The following is a 23,128-nucleotide window of genomic DNA, read 5'->3' on the forward strand; positions in this document are numbered from 1 at the left end:
AATTTGTGCAGCCTCTTTCTAATGGTAGACTCGTCAACTTTGACATCAACAGTGGCAAGAGCTACCTGTAGGTCCGTGATGACATTCTGGGGTTCTTAGAGACTTCTTTCAGCATCTTGCTGTCTGCTCTCAGGCTGAACTTGCTGGGGCGGCCTGGCCTGAACAAGTTGGCAGTTGTTTGGAATCTTCTCCACTTGTAGATGATCTTCCGGACAGTAGAATGATTGATTTCAAATTGTTTGGGGATGTTTTTAAATCCCTTCCCAGACTCGTAGGCATCTATAACCTTTTTTCTGAAGGCCTCAGAGAGCTCTTTTGATCTTGGCATGGTGACGCAGCACACTTCAACAACAAAGAGCAAACCAAACTAAATGTCTGAGGTTTAAATAGACAGGTTCCTCCAAGATCCTCTCTAACAATGTTCTAATCATTTGCACCTGAGCTGGTGCACCTGATTCTAATTTTAGGTATTTGAAGTAGTGATAAATGTCGGGGTGTACTTACTTTTTCCACATGCGAAATTTGCATTTATGTTTATTTAAATTATACAATGGACAACAAAATGTAAATGTTTCATGATATTTGTTGTATTATATCACCTTTATCTATCAATATTGTTGAAATGAAGATCAAGTAGCTGTATGTTGAAATATGTTGAAAAAGTCAAAACTTTACATGTGGTGTACTTACTTTTTCACGTCACTGTACGTATAGTATATACAGTATATGAAAAGATAGTGACACAAATAATATTAATAAATGAATTTAAAAGAAAGCAACAATACTTGTTAACAGTCGTAATGCCCTGTAACATACATCATGTAACAATTTCAGGGCATACAATGTTTAAAGGGGCACAGAAACTGACATTTTCGCTCATTCATCCATTCTTATGCAAACAAAATACTTTTAAAATCTATGGAAACAAATCTGACCCACAGGGAATAAGAAACACCCATTATAAATCATGTTTCTGGTTAATACTGTTAATTATATATGGGAAAAAAACCAAAGATGTCTGACACCTCATTTAAGAACATCACACATTTCTGTATCTTCATCTCAAAAGTCAATGCAAATGCCGATACACCAGGGTGACAGTTTCCGGGGTCAGGGGAAAACGAACTCTGGTGCTCCACCCAAAGGTAGATTTAGGACTGGCAAAGCAACATCACAGCAATGATTACACTGGGTGGTTTTTCCGCTGCCTTCAGTGATAGTCGGGGCAGGAACTAGTCATATGTTCAGCGTGCCGGCGATGGCTCACATACTTTTGGTGAAGGATACTTTGTGACAAGGACGAATTAGATTTTGGTGAAGATCTGGTTATGGATACGGATACAAGAATATATCAATTTTTAAAGCGATTCTTCACCATTGAGAGATGGCACCAAAAACGATACATAGCACAAAATCTGAAAAAGGTTAGACGGATTCACACAAAACCTGGTGGATGAGTTGGGTAGGTGGAAAGGGCAAGCCAATTAGATTTTGGTTAAGATCTGGATGCAGATCCGGCCTATCGGTGGGATACAAAACGTAAACTGTTCAGCGTGGTGGAGGTATGTGCTCTACCGAGTGGCGTTCTCATCATGTGATGTGACATATGCTTTTCCGTTCCTCAAACAAGACGATGGAATGATAAGTGGGCATTACAGGAACTCAAGCTTCACACCTCTTGCCATCTCCCCTTCCCCACCCCCCCCCCCCCCCCCCAAGTTCTGACCAACTCAACATCCCATACATTCTTCAATCTCAGTAACAACCATGCTTCAATAAGCACACGCACAGATGCATGTATGTATGTGCGTGTGGCTATTGCTGCATAAAACAGCTGTACGTGCGCGTAATCCATCCCCCACCATGACATGAGACATTTGCAGTTTGTCGCGGTCGTATTCACAGAAGTCGAGGTCCGACTGTATGTGTGTGTACACACACACAAACAAACACACACACACACACACACACACACACACACACACACACACACACACACACACACACACACACACACACACACACACACACACACACAAAACTAGAACGACACTGACGGCTACGTCAACCAATATGCTTCCTAGAACATGATTTATTTATTTATTGATTTTAGTATACAAGATCGAGGCTCGTGTCAATCACAAAAAAACGGACACACAAAACATACAATAAAGGGAGCAGGAGACAAGATGGGGAGAGGGAAGCACACAAGTACAACAGCAGAGAACAGGGACATCGGGAGATCTGTGGGAGGGAGGGGGGGAGGCATGGGAAGGCGGGGGGGGGGGGCGGGGGCGAACCTCTATATATGTCTTTCATCTACAACCCGAGAACATAATGCCTCCGCCAACGAAGAAAACCTTTATATTAAAAAATAAATGAAAACCTTTTAAATGATAATGTGTTGTCGAAAGAGGTCCATAAACATGTACAATCGCTGAATTGTACATAAACATGTACAATCGCTGAACAATGATCAAAATAATCTCAGAGTAACGAATCCTTACATCCTGATTCTCCTGAAATAGGACAAGGTACTCTGACAGGTGTTGTCTGATGAACTTCTTAATGACTTCCTGCTTGATGCGATGCTCCAAGATGTTTGCCACGAGGCATGCATCCTGCAGAACCATGGTCGGCCCTGTCGGCCTCTGAATGGATGGAGAAACTGCAATTAGAGGTCGTAAACTACAAAGCTTATACAGGTAGAATGCAAATCAATGCCATTGTCCCAGTAGCCTCAAAGAAAAAAATTACAAGAGCAAATCAATGCCACACTCATCGATGTAACGCCCTGCCTGCAAAACACCAGGGTGACAGTTTACAGTTGGGTCAGCAAGCAAACTCGCACTAGACGGCTCAAATGTGAATCCGACACCTGTGAGCTTAGCCCGTTAACCTACATACTCTGAGGGGCTGGCTGGTGTCTTTTGTTTCAGTAGGCAAACAAGGAAAACAGCTGCACGTTGCTTCCTGCCAGAGCAGTGAAGAACAGTCCAGCACAAGCTAGAATTATCTGCAAAGTGGTGCAGAGGATTTTGCAGGGAAGGAGAGGTCAATTAAGCCAATCAAAAACAGAATTGATCCCAAGATGGTACGATAGGGAAGGAGAGGTCAATTAAGCCAATCAAAAACAGAATTGATCCCAAGATGGTACGATAGGGAAGGAGAGGTCAATTAAGCCAATCAAAAACAGAATTGATCCCAAGATGGTACGATAGGGAAGGAGAGGTCAATTAAGCCAATCAAAAACAGAATTGATCCCAAGATGGTACGATAGGGAAGGAGAGGTCAATTAAGCCAATCAAAAACAGAATTGATCCCATGATGGTACGATAGAGAATGCTCTACGAAGGCAGAGCAGAAAAAAGTATGCCATACAGGGCAACATGCGACTTAAAAGGACACAGGAAAGAAATCCCACAGCCAGTCAGGAGGAGAGCCCTGAATACCACTGATAAACAGCTTCGTCAGCAGGCCTACTATGCAGCATATACTATCAAATGCTTGATCGGAAGACATCCAGAAAAGATTCCCCGAGACCTTTCGTTAGATGTTTCTCAAGAAGGCCCGGGTCACTGCAATGGTTTCAATCACCATCATATGCAGAGTTAAGGAGAAGCACAGGGGAAACCACAAAGCACCAAAAAAATCCAACCACTGGGTCTCCGTTCAATAACTGCCCTGATACCTTGGCCCCTTGAGATGGAAAGGCCTCTTCAAAGTCTTCTAGAATCTGTTGGCCAAGTTCCGTCTGTACTGCGCGGACCCTGTGCCGTCACAAAAGCAATTCATTAGCGCTATGCGTGCATGACGCTTTCTCATGTACACATTACAAGAGACAATCCATGCGTTTCAGGACCTACCATTTCTTTAAAATGGTCCAGAAGGAAGCAACATGGCCGTCGCCAAGGCAAACAAAAGTTTTAACAACCCCACGTTAACCACAGGCTAACCTCTCGCTCAGTTGCCGGATGTGGGGGATGCCCATGTAACGTTGAAAGTGCTCCAAAACATTTAAAACGCACTGCAGGAGGTTGGCTACCTCACCGTACTGACGACGACGCACGAGGCTCCTGCAAGCAACAGAGAGGAAGTAAGAATACGAAACGAGACTTAACTCGATCATTGTACATTCTCTTCCAGGAGGATGGATTTGGTTTCTTTGATACGATGGAATGATAGAGCAAAACTTTGTACAGAGATCACAAAGGAAACACTGAATATATTTAACCAGGATGTGAAATGTGAATTGTCGCTCACAGGAAAAGACAAATAAGAAAGGAATGTTTGTATTGTGCTTCAAATAACTTCAGGGAGGGCAATAAACTTGGGGCAAAATGAACATAATAAGAATACCAATTTCAGGGAGATGCTTATTATTAAAGCTTTTATGTAGCCCTGAAGAACATCGAGAGAGAAATTTAAAGGGAAATCGAGAAGGGAAAGGGATGCATCCCAATCATATATCATCGTGAAATATGGGAATCATCCCAATCATATAATATCGTGATATATGGGAATCATCCCAATCCTAAATTATCATGATACATGGGAATCATCCCAATCATATAATATATGGGAACCATCCCTGGCTAACCCACGCTCTCGCAGGGAAAATGGCCTTAAAATGCCTGTTGTTGTGTATATGGGAATCATCCCAATCATATAATATCGTGATATATGGGAATCATCCCAATCATATAATATCGTGATATATGGGAATCATCCCAATCATATAATATCGTGATATATGGGATGCATCCCAATCATATAATATCGTGATATATGGGATGCATCCCAATCATATAATATCGTGATATATGGGATGCATCCCAATCATATAATATCGTGATATATGGGATGCATCCCAATCATATAATATCGTGATATATGGGAATCATTCCAATCATACAATATGGTGATATATGAGATGCATCCCAATCCCAATCATATAATATCGTGATATATCTAATTGGCTTGTTATTGTCGCCTAACCAACTCATCCACCTACTTTTCCCATAATCCGTCCACAACTTTGAGATATCATGCTATATATCGTTTTTTTTGTCCTATCTCTCAATAGTGAAGAACCACTTTAAAATTCTTAATCCGGCCACGGATCCTCACCAAAAATCTAATTTTGGCCTTGTCAAATATTGGATACCAAACTTCTCCAACAAATGGCACCTAATGTGTATAAACATTTTTTTTTAAATGAGTTGTAAAGTAATTTTCTAAAATGTGTGACTGCGTGTGACGTCATTGACTTTAATTAAATAATTATATTGCGCTATGTGGTGTAAAATTATTTTACTTGTGGGAATCCAAAGCTCAGCTCGAGCAGGGAAAATGGCCTTAAAATGCATGTTGTTGTTGTTGTTGTTGTTGTTGTTGTGGGAATCCAGAGGGAGGCATAGGATGAGGGAGGGGTAGGTGTGGGGGAAGGGAGGGGAAGAGGGTGAGAGGAGGGAGCAGACGTTGCCTGGCAATGCCGGGTACCTTTGCCAGTAAATAAATAAATAAATAACACAAGATGGTATGTAGTAGAGATGGCAAAGTGTATATAAATAAATAAAGAATTCAACGTTGTACGTGAGAAGAGAAGGCAAACTGTATATAAATAAATTAATAAACAATTCAAGGTGGTACGTCATGACTAGAGATGGTAAAGTGTATACAAAGAAAAAAATTAATTAATAATTTAAGGTGATACATCATGGAGAGGGTAAAGTGTATATAAATAAATAAATAAATAATACAAGGTGGTACATTGGGAGTGGGGATGGTAAAGCGGATGTAAATAAATAAATAATGGCTCCCGAAAGCATATACAATCTGTGCTATTATCTCCCATTAAAAAAAATTCCTAAAATTCGAAATTATCTCCGATTCAAAAATCATTTCACATGCCTCATGCCAGATATTATTGCATGCATGTGCCGAATATGAAAGAAATGTGTATCGCAATTTTCAAATAGCGGCTACAAACAGACAGACAGAATCCAAAATATGAGTCCCTGCTGGGCTATGGTCCGGTTGGGGGCAAAAATATATATACCGAAGAAAAAAATCCCAAGAGGCCTTTAAGGCCAAAACGGTTGTGAGAACTTGGCATATAGGCGATGACACAACCACCAAGAAGACAACTAGACCAAAGCGCGAGCCCATTTTAGCAAACTTTCAGGTGTATACACATCGATGCAGAAAAGGTCGAACAAGTTGTTTATTTGTTTGTTTTAAACTTCACCACGTGATTATGTTCACACATCGGCACTTGTTTCTGAGAAATAATTAACGATCATCATGCTCTGACATTAAATAAATAGAGTCGAATCAATTCCAAGATGGCTCAGCCAAAACACAAGCTTCTTTTCACCCAAACTTGGCAAAAAATGGCATCGCTGCCTTCCGAGCATTCGCTACATTTACTATTAGGTGCAGTTCGGCATTAAACAGGAAGAGCAAATGGGTGTGCAAAACGATTCCAGCTTGTGTGGTTATAAGGAATATATATAAATATATTCCACAAATTTAAAAGGGAGTTATAAAAAATAAAAAAATAAAAAAAATTGGGCGGTGCGGGGTGGGGAGGGGGGGGATGGGAATCCGAAACCCAAAACCAGAAATCGCTGCAGGAATTTAAATCTGCACGAGCAAACAGCCGTGCAAGCCCGGCCTGCAAACACCAGTCTAAATCTTTAACAGATGCCCATTGTTTTCAGAAAGAAATGAACTTTTCTGCTCAGATGTTTCAAAAAAAAAAAAGAAAAAAAAAAAGGAAACAGTCCGGACTATACATGACACTGAATGGAAACCCAGAAAACCATAGCGATATCAGACACGAAACAAAAGCGTTCCTATTTTTCTCTCCTCGGCGGAACGCGCAAGTAATGTACAATTAAAGGGCGCTTAAACACAGCTTTGGCTTTGCCCGAGCGGCTGGCATTCCAGCAAAAGGTCACGCCTTCAGGACGCATGAACGTGACTGTTGTCTATCGGCAAACGTCAAGGATGCTTTGAGATCTCTCCTCGGGCCGTGTGCACAAAAAGCTGCAGTGTCAGCGCACCGCCGGCAATGGGCAGCCATTTAGTGCCGAGGACGAAGGCATGAAAAACACAGTCGAGCGCCACGATGGCTCGTCCGTCTCGCCGCGGTTGCCTGCATCGGCGCTCCAATGCGTGCCTGGTGTTTGTTTAAGCTGAAGACTGCTGACCGATGTTTTCCTTCTTTTTTTTTTTTTCCTTCCACCAGCCTCTCCAGCTAAGGAGCACATGGAATTTGGAGGATGTATATAGGACAGGGTGAGGGTAAAAATTGTAAGACAGGAAGGTGTGGGTTTTCCCAGCTGTTCATATCTCTGCCTCTCGATTCAAGCAATATCTTTTGGTCGCTCCGTCAACACGTCACTTTACTAATTGTGTACGCAGAGAATGTAAAAGAGCAGCGACTAAAGGTGAGGAAAGTGCAACTTTGATTCGATGCAATAGGGAAAGGAATATAAAATATGATTAAATGATAAAATAATAGCAAACAATTAAATTTAAATGTGAAATAAATAATAACCTACTCCAAGGAGTCGACACCTCCAACCAGCATGTGAAGGTGGTTAAGGGTCGTGATGGACGTGGTTAGGTGCCGTTTCGCATGATCCAGCTGTTTGATGTCTCGTGTTATTTCTTTCACCTGCAGCGCACAAGGAGAAAAGGCGAAGGAAACCCCGATACCAAAGGAACAGCTTTGCTGAAAAATGATTCTCACAACGGAACAGAGATTAGTCATGGGACAAATTCCACCAAAAACAGTGGATGCGCTTGCCTACGTGTGTGGAAAAAAGGAACGAAAGTGGGAAATAACCTGGTTTTTCATCCTGGAGGAAGATACATTACATGTGGTAACCCATGAAGAAGATGAAAGTTTAACAAATTTGTTTTTAATCAAGAAAAAACATTAATAACAGATAAACAAACCAATCTGAAATTAATGGGATGAGTCATCAATTTGGAGCGGTATTTATAAAACCTAACAGTACATCCGATTCCCAATCGTAAATAACTCTTGGCAAAAGCATTTCTTTTGAATTTCTATTTTATAATCGAGTGAAGAAAGGGTTAAAAAAAAGTGTGCAAAAGGTCAGCGGCTAACGGACAAGGCATAAAAAAATTAGATATAAAAAAAAATAAACAAATCCCACCATCTGTTCAGATTTCTCGGCCTTCTCTTTGATGTCACGTATCTTGGTGAAGAGTTCCTGGATAGATTGCTGGGCCTCTTCGAGTGCCTGCCAAGAAGGAGGCAAGGCCAGAGAAAAGGAGATTCATCTTGAGATTGTGGGAACACCAACATTTACTGGAGAAATTGGAAAAGTGCCATTATGCGTTATTCAAATGTATCTACCTTGAATATACCTCAAAACAGTTGGAACTTGCATAAGGCGGGTTTTCACGGGACACGCGAACGGTTCGCGAAGGATGCGAATGTCCAAAAAATGGCAAAGTCCAACATTCGTATTTTAGGCTCCAAAAGTTCGCCAAACATGCGCGGGGGTTCGGAAGCGTCGTCAATTGTTCGCACGAGTCGTTTTTTGTTCGGCGGGGATTTCAAACATTTTTGAAATATACCTATTCATTTTAAATAGTATATATTTTTTTAAAAACTCGCAAGATTCCATGTTTACGCCTTACGCAGCCAGTTCGCCAAACATTTTTGAAATACCCGCCGAACAAAAAACGACTCCTGCGAACAATTGACGACGCTTCCGAACCCCCGCGCATGTTTGGCGAACTTTTGGAGCCTAAAATACGAATGTTGGACTTTGCCATTTTTTCGACATTCGCATCCTTCGCGAACCGTTCGCGTGTCCCGTGAAAACCCACCTATAACCACACGGGCTGGAGCCTCTGAGTGTTTCACTTGAAAATTCTTCATCACAAAACTTGCAGTATGATCTAAAGCTTTTTTTTGATATAATTTTGTCAATATGATCGATCTTAAGTTTTCCCATATAAAGCCCAGTGAGTCGTCAAAACATAATCAACGCGTCTCGTTCCAAACAAACAGCACAGAGGACCAGAGTGCCCAAAACGCCACAAAGTGCCAAATGATGTGCAAACTAAATAAAGGGGAATTCATAACAAAATCAAAGGAGGAAAACAAAGGATGGACAAAGCAAAAACCTCTTTTACAAAAAAATACAAATATTTCCTCTCAACAGATCTGAGGGTTGACCTGCCTTGTGTCCTCACCTGGAAATTTAAATTGCACATTCCACAAATTAGGTGCAAGAATTCCACAAATTTCACAAATACAAAATCTGCAATTTGCCGTACAGCAGGATATCCAAGGGAAATGCAGAAAAGCTTAACAGATGTGTATATAGAGGAAGTAAAAGCATTGTTTTCTAGTAAATAACATCAATAGTAAGTTATTCATTGTATAACGGAAACAATAAGATTTGCAATGGCATATCCAGAGAGGGGGAACGGAGGGATGCTGCTAGGGGTCACGTCCCCCATCGTCCCACTTACACTTGGCTATACATTTGATAAGGAAGTTACTTCCTGTTACACGTGAATAGCATGCCATGCTTCGATGGTGCACCCTTTTTGATGCTCGGTCCTGTCTGCACAGCACCAATTTGACAAATTCAAACCCACTACTCATAGATGTCAATCCACTGCTATCCCTGCCGGTACAAATGACGATCAAAAAGTCATTTGGTTGACAACTGCACACTCTGCTCTTTCCGTGCTTTGCCCCCCTCACCCCAGATTTCTGCAGGGTGCACACGGTCTACCATCAACCACCTACTGGTGAAACCAACTAAATCCAGAATCACTTCTCACCTCCACTGATTTGTTCTTCTTCATCCCGCCTCTGGAACAAGCTTTATTATCCTCTTCAATCTCATTCTTCCATCTACGTCTTCAAGACAGCTGTTCACCACCATCTCAGATGATCTCCAAACCAAAACAATCATCTTTCCTCATGAGCCTCCCTCTTCCTCCCTCACTCTCCCATTAGATTTGTCCTGATACATCTGGATATGTTCAGTGGACTAGTACCAACTCTTTTATGAGCATTGACCATCTTATTATAATAGAGCAAACGTATATGGTTATGTCGTTATGTCGCTATGTTTGTCGCTATGTTTATATGCGACGAAAACGTCTTCTTCTTCTTCAAATAAAATTACCACCCTCTTAATTAACCCTCTTCTGCAGGGCGCAAAAGACCCCAAATACCCGTCAAGACTGCTGAGACCTCTCAGACCTTTGACGACCCTTAAATTCCCCCAAGACCCCCAAAGACCCCCAAAGACCCCAAATACCCTTCAAGGCCCTGAGGCTCAAAAAGACCCCAAAGACCCAAAATACCCTTCAAGGCCCTGAGGCTCAAAAAGACCCCAAAGACCCAAAATACCCTTCAAGGCCCTGAGGCTCAAAAAGACCCCAAAGACCCAAAATACCCTTCAAGGCCCTGAGGCTCAAAAAGACCCTTCAAGGCCCTGAGGCTCAAAAAGATGCTGAAAAAGACCCAAAACACCCCGAAGACCCAAAACACCCCGAAGACCCAAAACACCCCAAAGACCCAAAACACCCCAAAGACCCAAAAGACCCCAAAGACCCCAATGAACAAATATACCCCAAAGACCCAGAAGACCCAAAAAGACCCAAATACCCTTAAATACAAAGAAGAACCAAAAGACCTTAAGACCCAAAAGCCCCTAAAGACCCCGAAGACCCAAAAGACACCGAAGACCCTTAAGATCCAAAAGCCTCTGAAGACACCAAAGACCCAAAAAACCCTGAAGACCCAAAGCACCTCAAAGTCCCAAAATACCCTTAAAGGCCCAGAGGATCCAAAAGACCCTGAAGACCTAAATGGCCCTGAAGACCAAAAACACCATGAAGACCCAAAAGACACAGAAATGGTCAAAGATGCCTACCCCTCTGAAATGACGTGCGGTGAGGCACGCGGAGCGTGCCGAGTCACGCTAGTATATATATTTTAAAAACTCGCAAGATTCCATGTTTACGCCTTACACAGCCAGAAGGTGGACCTACTCCCAAATTTGAGTCACCCACTCTGATTAATTATGATAAGTATGCTACATATACGTGTTAAATTGGAAGAAAGTAGGGCAAAACAATAATAAGAATAATTGTTAGCCCGTCTCCCACCCATTAATCAAAAGCTAGAAGCCGATTGTTTTTTTTAAATAAAAAGGTCAAAGGTCAAGGTTCCATAAAAGCATCAATATCCATCTGATTGACTTGAAATTTGAGCAGGGTTTGCATATTGAGTCAATGAAGCCTGTTGCTTTTGAGGTCAAAAGGTTAAGGTCTCGTAAAATTGTCAATTTTTAAGTGGTGAAGTCGCGTCAATATTTGGCTACGTCCTTCCTTCCCTCAGTAAAAATGGAGAAAGAACCTTTATAACCCACCATGTTTAATATTAAAAGGTTTCGTTCAATTCTATGCTTTGCCTATTTAATATTAAAAATGCCAAACTGAACCGCTTCCTTCACACACGGGAATGATTTTTTTTTGTATTCGTCACATTTGGCATACGCAAAATAAGTCTGAATACAAAGCAGACGTGGACGGGCTATGCATTTTCAGATGCTTTCTTGTTATTATTATTATGAGGAAAAGTTATTGGATCATAAAGTCAAAAGCAAAACTAATAGTGAATATTTAAATATTTTTTATTAAAGTTTAAACCGGGAGAGTAATGAAGCTAAATAAGGTAATCATACAGGTAATGTGGGATCTGATCAAGGTACCAGCAGGTAGTGTTTCCTACAATGTATATCAAGGAATTTGTATGCTGCACTTTCTTCTGAAAAAGCATCGGGAAAGCTGTTAATTCCAAACTATTCAATCAAGGCCCCTTCCACCATCACTCCCAAAGAGATTCACACAGTTAGAAACGAGCTGTATTAGTAATACCTGAACTTGGTCCAAATCCTAGGGATGAGAAACAAAGTGGGTCATATGAGGAGAGGAGTAGAAAGGTAAGAACAAAGCAAGCAAAGTGTTAGGAGAAGGTAACCGAGTAACAACAACGCAAGATGGATCATTTAGATACCTGTCGACCATCCTGCCCAACATTACTCTGACCTCGAACCACCATGCGTATTTCATCGTCCAAGTGCCTGGAAGTGGACAAAGCATGTGCTTAGAACCTGATACCAAATCACAGGACACACAAATGGATGGGGTAGAGGGGGGAAGGCTAAATATTTAAATATACATATATATATATAAACCCAAAACCACCGATTTCTGGTTTCGGATTCCCCTCCCCCCATACCCAAATCCGCCCCTCTCCCCCCATACCCAAATCCGCCCCCCTCCCCCTACCCCACACAGCCCAATTTTTTTTTATAACTCCCTTTGAAATTTGTGGAATACATATATATATATATTATGGATTATTGAAATACCCTGTAATGCATTATGTCCTTGACCTACAGTGTGTACAACAAGTTTGTCGATGTACATAACTCATGAACATTTTAAACGACCCCCGTCCCTACTTTAGGAGGTTCGGATGACAGTACAGATCAATGGACCAAACAATGACACAAACTTATCCAACATAATACAGTTAATCAATTAATATTTCAGTTAAACCAAGTACGTTTGTTCAACCCACCCACCCCTTCCCCAATCTCCCCGGCATCCTGACCAGCCCCCACACACACACGCACACACGCACACACACACATCGTGAACTCCACCAACATCACAAGAAGGACACGGGCATTACCAATCATCAGGATACTTTTTGATAAATTGCAAGGTCAGCCATAGACAAAGGAAGCCTGGTGTTGGCTTAACAGACAAGGTGGCTGGCTTGAGATCTCGGGGTCCTGAGTTCAAGCCCCCCTGACACGCTGTTGAATAAACACCAGGTGGGTTGACTCAGCCTGTCATCCTTCCAAGGTCGGCAAAATGAGTACCAGCTTACTGGGAAGAATGAGCCATTCAAGTATCCTGCGTCGGAGTGGCGACACATCCAGGATTGTGTCCAATAGCCTAGGAAACTGCTTCGCCAGCTATATGCATCTGAAGATGCAAAAGGAGTGGTCTTCTTCCTCTTCCATAGGCAACGGACAAATCAACACAGTTGATGCAATTTGAATCTGGGACCCCACTACCCGACGATCGCACACACATGGCAATCCCAACAAACTAGATTCACCACACAAAGTGAAACTTGTATTCAAACGAGTGTAAGGTCTGGTAATCCCACCACTGCCTAAAGTCTAAACAAACATGTTTTATCAAATAGAAACTCTTTCACTGTTGCGGTTACAGGGATGAAAACTGCAAGTGAGCAAATCACATCCCAGCCTTGGAAAATGAGTTTGAACATCATCACAATGACTCAGCTATGTTTGGTCCAATTGGCATGTTTAGTACATGATGCCAGCAAGAGCACGATGGTTTGAAAAACATCAAAAGATTGCACGACACCTTGAAGGAAGAAATATCTTTTTTGTTTCCGCTTGAAATTTTCTCTCTGGTAGGAGGTATGGGGGAAACGAAAATGCTACACAAATATTTTTCATCAAGTGCATGGTTTGTGATTGGGCTTATAGCTGTTGGATAGGAAAAGACTTATAGCTGTTGTGGGATTTGTTTCGACAAACATTGCCCCCAATTTGTTCATGGTACCCCAGAGTTTCTTACACCCAAGGAGTACGAAACCACCATTTTGGTTTTTCTTCATTTTTCTTCCAATTTCCAAACTGTATCTCAGAGCTGGCTGGGAATTTAAGAATTCAATTTTGCATCAATAATGTGATGTGATGTGAATAACGTGAATTTTGCATCAAACCCTGGTGTTGGGCTAGCGGCTAGGGTGCCGGCTTAGGATCCCAGGATCCTGGGTTCGAATCCCGGTCGATCGCTGAATTAACGCCAGGGGGGTTGACTCAGCCCGTCATCCTTCCGAGGTCGGCTAATTGAGTACCAGTTCACTGGTAATTCCCTGCTTGTCGTAAAAGGCGGCAAAAAGGGTTGGCGGCAGGAAGGGCATCCGGCCGTAAAACATTGCTTCAAAAAGGGGACCGAAAACAACAACAACCACGGTTCCCGAAAAAGGCCAACCCCCGCTTTGCGGGGAAAAATGGCCTCTAAATGTGGTTTTTTTGTTTTTTTTTATGTGAATAAAAAATCCATGGGGTTGACGCAATTTTTATAGCTTTTTACGGTCATGCCCAAAATAGAGGCATTTTTACATTTTTCACCAAAACTCGACCTCGGCATGCCCGATCAGAATGAAATTGCACTCTATAGATAGCCGAGAGCAAGTTGCATTTACGCTTAATTTACATCATACCCCTTGGGGTTAAAGGGCAAGGTTACATGACGGCCTAAAAAAAAAAAACGTTTTTTGTCATCGCTCAATTTTGCCAATGCAGAATCTCAAAGACAACTTGGCCTTCCAATATGTTCCTGCATCATAATAGTGGACCTGCACTGAACTCATGCACCTGATATTTGATGAGTGTCCCTCACCTATTTTTTCGGATTGTGACCTAATCAACAAAAAACACATTTTGGATCACAACTTGAATGATTTCCGTCCAGTTTTCATGATGTTGAGCTTTATGGATAGATTGTAGATGGAGACGCATTTTCTTAATTTACACTCCATCCTTAAATGTTGATGGTCAAGGTTATATTGTGGTCTGAAAAAAAAAAACAAGGCCATCACGGGATCCCAGGTGCCGGGAGAGGCTGACCCTTGGCGATCTCAGATATCTAGTTCTTAATCTTGTTCTTTAAAACAAGTAATACTGCGACCGCCATCTTCAACCTCACCATCTGTTTTCCAGGTGTAAAAACAACTGCCTGAGTGCTGATGTTTGACAAATATTCTTATTTTAAAAAAAGAAATCAACAAATTTATCACTCTCAACCATACTTTACTTAAACGAGTCATTTTGTGCATAGTTAACGTGATCTCAAAGCCGTTTCCAAAAAATTACGACTACACCATTTCAGCTACATTACTGAAAGTTCAAGTTCGACCAAAATTTACCACGACAATAAATCAGGCCCAAACAACACGACAAAGAGTTGGCCTCCACCTGGAAAAACCTGCATTTTCCCATGGATAACTCAATGTCACTTTATGACGTGCAACAGGATTTCACGGCACAGTCACTATGGTGATCCAGAATATCGCACATTTGCCAAAAATATCGTTCCCTCACCAGTACTCCCGTAGTACGCCAGCAATTAAAACAATCTCAGCTTTGAAGTCTACAAACCAATCAGAAATCAATGATTTCATCTTCTGAAGGCCACGTCCACATCAACATTGATCTCGTCACAAACATTAATAAAGCCAATTTTCCACCCTGTATATGAGGCATAACAGGGTCGGTGATATGTCAACATCAAAAACCTGGAGTGGAGTGTCTCAACTCATCACATTCACTATTTACAATTGCAATTTCATCGAGTCCCTCCATTAGTATTACTAGGGCATTGCCCGTACGTGGGTGCCCGTTCCTTGCCAAAAAAAAAAAAAAACGCTACCCGTACGCTCTACCCCGCCCGTACGCCCGTAAACAAAAAATAACAACGCTCTTCGCTTCCGCCCTTCGCTCTGACTGAATTGGGAGAAATAATGCGCATAAGAAATCGAATTACGTACCGTAATGGCGGTCAGCTCGTAACGCGCACACTGTCCGGAAGTTCGCATATCGCATATCTATCTATCTATCTATTAATGCCCAATTATTCAATTATCGCCAACGTATTTTGGCTTTTTGCAATTTAATCGCAAGGAAAAGTAGAAAGAGAAGAGGGAAAAAAAGAAAAGCCTTGCCTTGCTGCAAACAGCTGCTGCAAACAACAACAACATGGAAGGCTGCACTGTCCGGAAGTTGGCATATCGCAGTTACGATTATTTTAGTGTTAATGGCCAATTATTCAATTAGCGCCAACGTATTTTGGCTGTTTGCAATTTAATCGCAAGGAAAAGTAGAAAGAGAAGAGGGAAAAAAAGAAAAGCCTTGCATTAACGCATTAACGCTTGCATTGCATTAACGGTTCGGCACACGTGATAGCTCGCTGCTCTCTGATTGGTTGAAGCGTTTTTTGGACATAGCTCGGTAGGTACTTGTCCGATTAATTACAAACCTTGAAAAGGCACATCCTCGGGTCCCCAGCAATATACCTGGCAAGTTTCAAGTATATCGGACCCGTGGTTGTCGAGAAACAGCGGTCACAGACAAACACACAGACACACAGACAGACACACAGAGATTACTGGCATTATAGATAGATAAATAATAAAGGAAAATAAAGTGTTGAGACCTTACCTGATCTTTAGCCGAATTTTGCTGACAACTTCATCGATATTCGACAATGACTGCCAGAAAAACAACAAAATGTCATCAATAAGAAAAGCGTGGCTGCCACCAGCTGGACTCATTTGGAAATACAGCGCAAGCAGAAGTATTCAGCAAGACAGAGCTGCTACGAGCATTAAACCCTATGGACACCTGTACGGAATTGGTTCCGGCCGAGAAAAGTTTCTCGAATGGTCATGGGATACGATGGAGCACTGCAGACAGTATTGGTCCTCAAATCAATATTATTACTCAGGTATCAAAGTAACTGAAGGACAGCATTTGATGTAAAAGACCTCGGAATTAAAGGTGGCAGTCAGTTGCCAACAACATGAAGGTTAAGTTGTTGGGGATGAGGGAGGGGGGAAGAAGGAGGGGTAATCATGGGAATATCAAGGGAGGGGTAATCATGGGAACATGGGGGTGGGGGAATTGCAGTAACATGGGGGTAATCATTGGAACATCGGGGGAGGTAAGCGTGAGAATGCAGGAGGTAGGTGTCATTACATAGGGGGAAAAGCGTGAGAATGCAGGAGGTAGGTGTCATTACATAGGGGGAAAAGCATGAGAATGCAGGAGGTAGGTGTCATTACATAGGGGGATAAGCGTGAGAATGCAGAGGGTAGGTGTCATTACATAGGGGGATAAGCGTGAGAATGCAGGGGGTAGGTGTCATTACATAGGGGGATAAGCGTGAGAATGCAGGAGGTAGGTGTCATTACATAGGGGGATAAGCATGAGAATGCAGGGGGTAGGTGTCATTACATAGGGGGATAAGCGTGAGAATGCAGGGAGTAGGTGTCATTGCATAGGGGGATAAGCGTGAGAATGCAGGGGGTAGGTGTCATTACATAGGGGGAAAAGCGTGAGAATGCAGGAGGTAGGTGTCATTACATAGGGGGATAAGCGTGAGAATGCAGGGGGTAGGTGTCATTACATAGGGGGATAAGCGTGAGAATGCAGGGGGTAGGTGTCATTACATAGGGGGATAAGCGTGAGAATGCAGGAGGTAGGTGTCATTACATAGGGGGATAAGCATGAGAATGCAGGGGGTAGGTGTCATTACATAGGGGGATAAGCGTGAGAATGCAGGGGGTAGGTGTCATTACATAGCGGGAATAAGCGTGAGAATGCAGGGGGTAGGTGTCATTACATAGGGGGAAAAGGGTGAGAATGCAGGAGGTAGGTGTCATAACATAGGGGGATAAGCGTGAGAATGCAGGGGGTAGGTGTCATTACATAGGGGGATAAGCGTGAGAATGCAGGGGGTAGGTGTCATTACATAGGGGGATAAGCGTGAGAATGCAGGGGGTAGGTGTCATTACATAGGGGGAAAAGCGTGAGAATGCAGGGGGTAGGTGTCATTACATAGGGGGGATAAGCGTGAGAATGCAGGGGGTAGGTGTCATTACATAGGGGGAAAAGCGTGAGAATGCAGGGGGTAGGTATCATTACATAGGGGGATAAGCGTGAGAATGCAGGGGGTAGGTGTCATTACATAGGGGGATAAGCGTGAGAATGCAGGGGGTAGGTGTCATTACATAGGGGGAAAAGCGTGAGAATGCAGGGGGTAGGTGTCATTACATAGGGGGATAAGCGTGAGAATGCAGGGGGTAGGTGTCATTACATAGGGGGAAAAGCATGAGAATGCAGGGGGTAGGTATCATTACATAGGGGGATAAGCGTGGCATCATGGGGGGAAGGGCTTAGTGGGAGACGGGGGTCAGCGTGGCGACACAGCGGGAGACAGGGGTCAGCGTGGAGACACAGCAGGAGACGTGGGTCAGCGAGGCGACACAGCAGGACACGGGGGTCAGCGCGGCGACAGCGGGAGACCGGGGTCAGCGCGGCGACACAGCGGGAGACCGGGGTCAGCGCGGCGACACAGCGGGAGACCGGGGTCAGCGCGGCGACACAGCGGGAGACCGGGGTCAGCGCGGCGACACAGCGGGAGACCGGGGTCAGCGTGGCGACACAGCGGGAGACCGGGGTCAGCACGGCGACACAGCGGGAGACCGGGGTCAGCGCGGCTACACAGCGGGAGACCGGGGTCAGCACGGCTACACAGCGGGAGACCGGGGTCAGCACGGCTACACAGCGGGAGACCGGGGTCAGCACGGCTACACAGCGGGAGACCGGGGTCAGCACGGCTACACAGCGGGAGACCGGGGTCAGCACGGCTACACAGCGGGAGACCGGGGTCAGCACGGCTACACGGCGGGAGACCGGGGTCAGCACGGCTACACAGCGGGAGACCGGGGTCAGCACGGCTACACAGCGGGAGACCGGGGTCAGCACGGCTACACAGCGGGAGACCGGGGTCAGCACGGCTACACAGCGGGAGACCGGGGTCAGCACGGCTACACGGCGGGAGACCGGGGTCAGCACGGCTACACGGCGGGAGACCGGGGTCAGCACGGCTACACGGCGGGAGACCGGGGTCAGCACGGCTACACGGCGGGAGACCGGGGTCAGCACGGCTACACGGCGGGAGACCGGGGTCAGCACGGCTACACAGCGGGAGACCGGGGTCAGCACGGCTACACAGCGGGAGACCGGGGTCAGCACGGCTACACAGCGGGAGACCGGGGTCAGCACGGCTACACAGCGGGAGACCGGGGTCAGCACGGCTACACAGCGGGAGACCGGGGTCAGCACGGCTACACAGCGGGAGACCGGGGTCAGCACGGCTACACAGCGGGAGACCGGGGTCAGCGTGGCGACACAGCGGGAGAGCGGGGTCAGCGTGGCGACACAGCGGGAGACGGGGGCCAGCGTAGGAATTCAGGGGTAGTCGAGGACGGCAGCACAGGGAGGGGTAAGCATCAGACCACAGAGGGGAGGGGAATGTGGGAACATTAGGGTCGGGTGGGAGGGGGGTAAGTACACGAGCAGAAAAGGGGCGTAAACGTAGGTATTGCCACGTGAGCATTGTGTATGTGATTCCCAACGCAAGTACCGGAAGTATGTGAATCGCATCAAATTACCGGAAGTGGTGATGGAGAGGTGAAAACACAGGCACTCACTTGTTCTGTTGGGAATAGAGTGTTGATGTATTCGACCACATTAAAGTCAGGCTTATCCAAAGGGTCCTGACTGGGAAACACCTGTAAGGGATAAAAAGATTTACATTGAACAATTTCACAAAACAAATAACGACTTTTATAATTATAACGACTTTGCCTGTCATAATATTAATAAACAAAAACAACGCAAGAACCCTTCAAAACACAAGCACCCTTGGTGCTTCAACTCGGAGAGCCAGGTAACGAATCAACCCAGGAATTCAGCACCAAAACATCCAAAGAAACCCTGTTGGATCAGGAGCGATGCGGCCTAGTCGAGCCGTAGGCCACATCGCTTCGAGGTTCCCGCATGGACATCTAGTCGAGAGTCGGTCAGACTCGCCTCTTCCATAGCCTGCTCCACGTCCGGACTGAAGTGAAGCAGCTCGTTCATGTCATCGTCCATTGTTAGGTCCACGTCCTCTTCCTCCATGGTTATGGTACACGTACAGACGAGGTCGGAGACGCAACAGAACGACGAATGAATGAGTTTTGAGAAGGAAACTCCTGTGGTAAATGGACGAAACAAATGGCCAACAAGATGAGGAAATGAAATGAATTCGACAAAATAGAGGAATAAATTGCAGAGAAGGTGAAAACTCGAAAAAGGAAGTAAATCGTAAAGGAGGAACTGACTCCGCCCTTTTAGGGCGGTCTTAATTGACTCCGCCCTTTTAAGGCGGTCCTAATTGACTCCGCCCTGTTAAGGCGGTCCTAATTGACTCCGCCCTTTCAGGGCTGTCCCAGGCCATTTCGAACACCGAACGTGAAGATGGAACCGGCAGGTGTGTGGTGACCCTGCTTTGGGTTCGATTTATTTGAGGAATCTACCATGTAAAACACAGTGTGTGTGTGTGTGTGTGTGTGTGTGTGTGTGTGTGTGTGTGTGTGTGTGTGTGTGTGTGTGTGTGTGTGTGTGTGTGTGTGTGTGTGTGTGTGTGTGAATAAAAGAGAGAGATAGAATTGTGAGGAACAGACATGAAGAAAGGAGATGTGTGTGTGTGTGTGTGTGTGTGTGTGTGTGTGTGTGTGTGTGTGTGTGTGTGTGTGTGTGTGTGTGTGTGTGTGTGTGTGTGTGTGTGTGTGTGTGTCCGTGTCCCTTCATAACGCTGGATGTTAAAGGCTTTTAGTGCTTTCAAAGGGATTTGAGTGAGGGTGGCTTGAGGGGCAATCTTTGAACACGACTGTGTGTCAACCAGTTAAAAGACTCTGAGGACCCACAAGATCCCAATGACCCAGAAGACCCCAAAGACCCAATGGACCCCGAACACTCAAAATATCCAAAGACCCAAAATACCCTGTAGACTGTTAAAGACACAAAAGATAATGAAGATCTAGAAAACCCCAAGGACCCAGAAGACCCCAAGGACTCTAAAGACCCAAAATACCCCGAAGACCCCAAAATACCCCAAAGACCCAAAGGACCCCAAAGACCCAAAAGACTGAAAAGACCCTGGAGACCCAATGAACCCCAAATGCCCAAAAGACCATGAAGACCCAAAAGACCACGAGGATCCAAAAGAACCAAACAACCCCAAGGACGCAAATGACAAAAAGGACCCAAAATACCCCAAGGACTCACAAGAACCCCAAGTACTCTGAAGATCCAAAATACCCTAAAGACCCAAAAGACAAAAAAGACCCAATGAACCACAAACACCCAAAATACCCCAAGGACCCAAAATACCCCAAAGACCCAAAATATACCGAAGACCCAAAAGACTGAAAACACCCTGAAGACCGAATGGACCCCAAAGACCCAAAATTTTGGTAAGACCCAAAGACCTAAAAGACCCTGTAGACTGTTAAAGACACAAAAGATAATGAAGACCTAGAAGACCCCAAGGACCCAGAAGACCCCAAGTACTTTGAAGACCCAAAATACCCAGAAGACACTAAATACCCCAAAGACCCAAAGGACCCCAAGACCCTGAAGACCCAATGGACCTCAAAGACCCAAAATACCCTGAAGACCAAAAAGACCCGGAGCATCGAAGAGACCCAAACAACCCCAAGGACCCAAATGACAGAAAGGACCCAAAAGACCCCAATGACTCAGAAGACCCCAACGACTCTGAAGACCCAAAATACCCCAAAGGACCCCAAAGACCCAAAAGACTGAAAAGACCCTGAAAACCCAATGGACCCCAAAGACCCAAAATACCTAAAAGACCCAAACAACCCCAAGGACCCAAATGACAAAGAGGACCCAAAAGACCAAATAGACCCTAAACACCCAAATACCCTGTAGACTGTTAAAGACACAAAAGACCATTAAGACCCAGAAGTCCCCAAATGCCCAAAAGACAGAAAAGTCATTGAAAACCCAATTGACCCCAAACACCCAAAATACCATGAAGACCCAAAAGACCCTGAAGATTCTTAAATACCCAAAAGACCACAAAAACCCAAAATACACTGAAGACCCCAAATTGCACAAAGACCCATAAAGACCCCAAAGACCCAAACGACTGAAGAGACCCCAAGACCCTTAAAGACCCAAAAGACCCCAAAGACCCAAAATACACCAAATACCATTAATGACCCAAAAGACCACAAAGATGCAAAAGACCCCCAAAGACCCTTAAATACCCAAAAGACCACAAACACCCAAAATACCCTGAAGACCCCCCTCCCCCCCCCCCAAAACCCTGAAATATCCAGAAGACCACAAAATACCCCAAATACCCTTAAATATCCAGAAGACCCAAAAGACCCAAAATACCCCAAAGACCACAAGACCCTTAAAGACCCAAAAGACAACAAAAACCCAAAAGGCCCTGAAGACCGAAAATTCCCCAAAGACCCATAAAGACACCAAAGACCCAAAACACTGAAAAGACCCCAAGGCCCTTAAAAACCCATAAAGACCCTAAATACCCAAAACACTGAAAATACCCCAAGACCCTTAAATACCCAAAAGACCACCAAGACCCCAAAGACCCAAAATACCCCAATGACCCAAAAGATCCTGAAGATCCAAAGACCCTTAAATACCCAGAAGACCCAAAAGACCATGAAAACTAAAAATACCCTGAAGATCCAAAAGACCCAGAAGACCCTTAAATACCTCAAGGACCCAAAATATCTCAAAGACCCTTAAAGACCCAGAAGACCAAAAAGACCAAAAAGACCCAAAAGACCAAAAAGACCCAAAAATCCCAAAGACCCCAAAGACCAAAAATATCCCAAATATCCCCAAAAAATCGAAAAGACCCAGAAGACCAAAAAGTCCCTGAAAACCCAAATTACCCTGAGTACCCTTAACGACCCCACAGAACCAAACAATCCAAAACACCAAAAGGACCCTGAGGACCCAGTGGAACCCAAAGACCCAAATTACTTCCAAAGACCCAAAATACCTAGATGACTGAAAAGATCCAAGGACCCCAAAGAGGCAGAGGACCCAAAGGACTCAAATGACCTAAAAGGTCTCGTCTTTTTTTAGGTCGAGACCTAAAAGGTCTCGGAGGTCTCGTCTCTTCAAAGCTGTCCATGCGCGCTCGCTTTCGAAGTTAAGTAACTTTTCACAATTGTGTTTTTGTCGAAACTGGTCTTGTATGTACCTTTTGGGGTGTCTTTAATAGTATTCTTGGCGTTGGTTTTTCATACCTGTGTACAGAATCGTCGGTCTTTCTTATCGCGTATTCTAACGCCTAAGTGTAGTACTAGGCTACCGTG

The 23,128-nt window shown here is 44.3% G+C and overlaps 1 protein-coding gene across 1 annotated transcript in view; it reads right to left on the reverse strand.

The window, feature by feature from the left end:
* VPS53 (VPS53 subunit of GARP complex) overlaps positions 1-20,103 on the reverse strand; it is a 130,947-nt gene extending 110,844 nt beyond the window's left edge. Inside the window, exons 1-9 of the mRNA XM_078768551.1 lie at positions 19,791-20,103; positions 19,409-19,489; positions 16,353-16,402; positions 12,095-12,161; positions 8,196-8,282; positions 7,572-7,687; positions 3,957-4,076; positions 3,692-3,770; positions 2,508-2,651 (exon numbers count right to left, since the gene is read on the reverse strand). Coding sequence (XP_078624677.1) covers positions 2,508-2,651; positions 3,692-3,770; positions 3,957-4,076; positions 7,572-7,687; positions 8,196-8,282; positions 12,095-12,161; positions 16,353-16,402; positions 19,409-19,489; positions 19,791-19,880 — 834 coding nt within the window. The 5' untranslated portion in view covers positions 19,881-20,103. The remainder of the gene's footprint in view (positions 1-2,507; positions 2,652-3,691; positions 3,771-3,956; positions 4,077-7,571; positions 7,688-8,195; positions 8,283-12,094; positions 12,162-16,352; positions 16,403-19,408; positions 19,490-19,790) is intronic.
* Between the last annotated feature and the right edge of the window lie 3,025 nt (positions 20,104-23,128).

Source organism: Myxine glutinosa, chromosome 14, assembly GCF_964187855.1.
Source record: "Myxine glutinosa chromosome 14, kmMyxGlut1.1, whole genome shotgun sequence".
NCBI lineage: Eukaryota > Metazoa > Chordata > Myxini > Myxiniformes > Myxinidae > Myxine > Myxine glutinosa.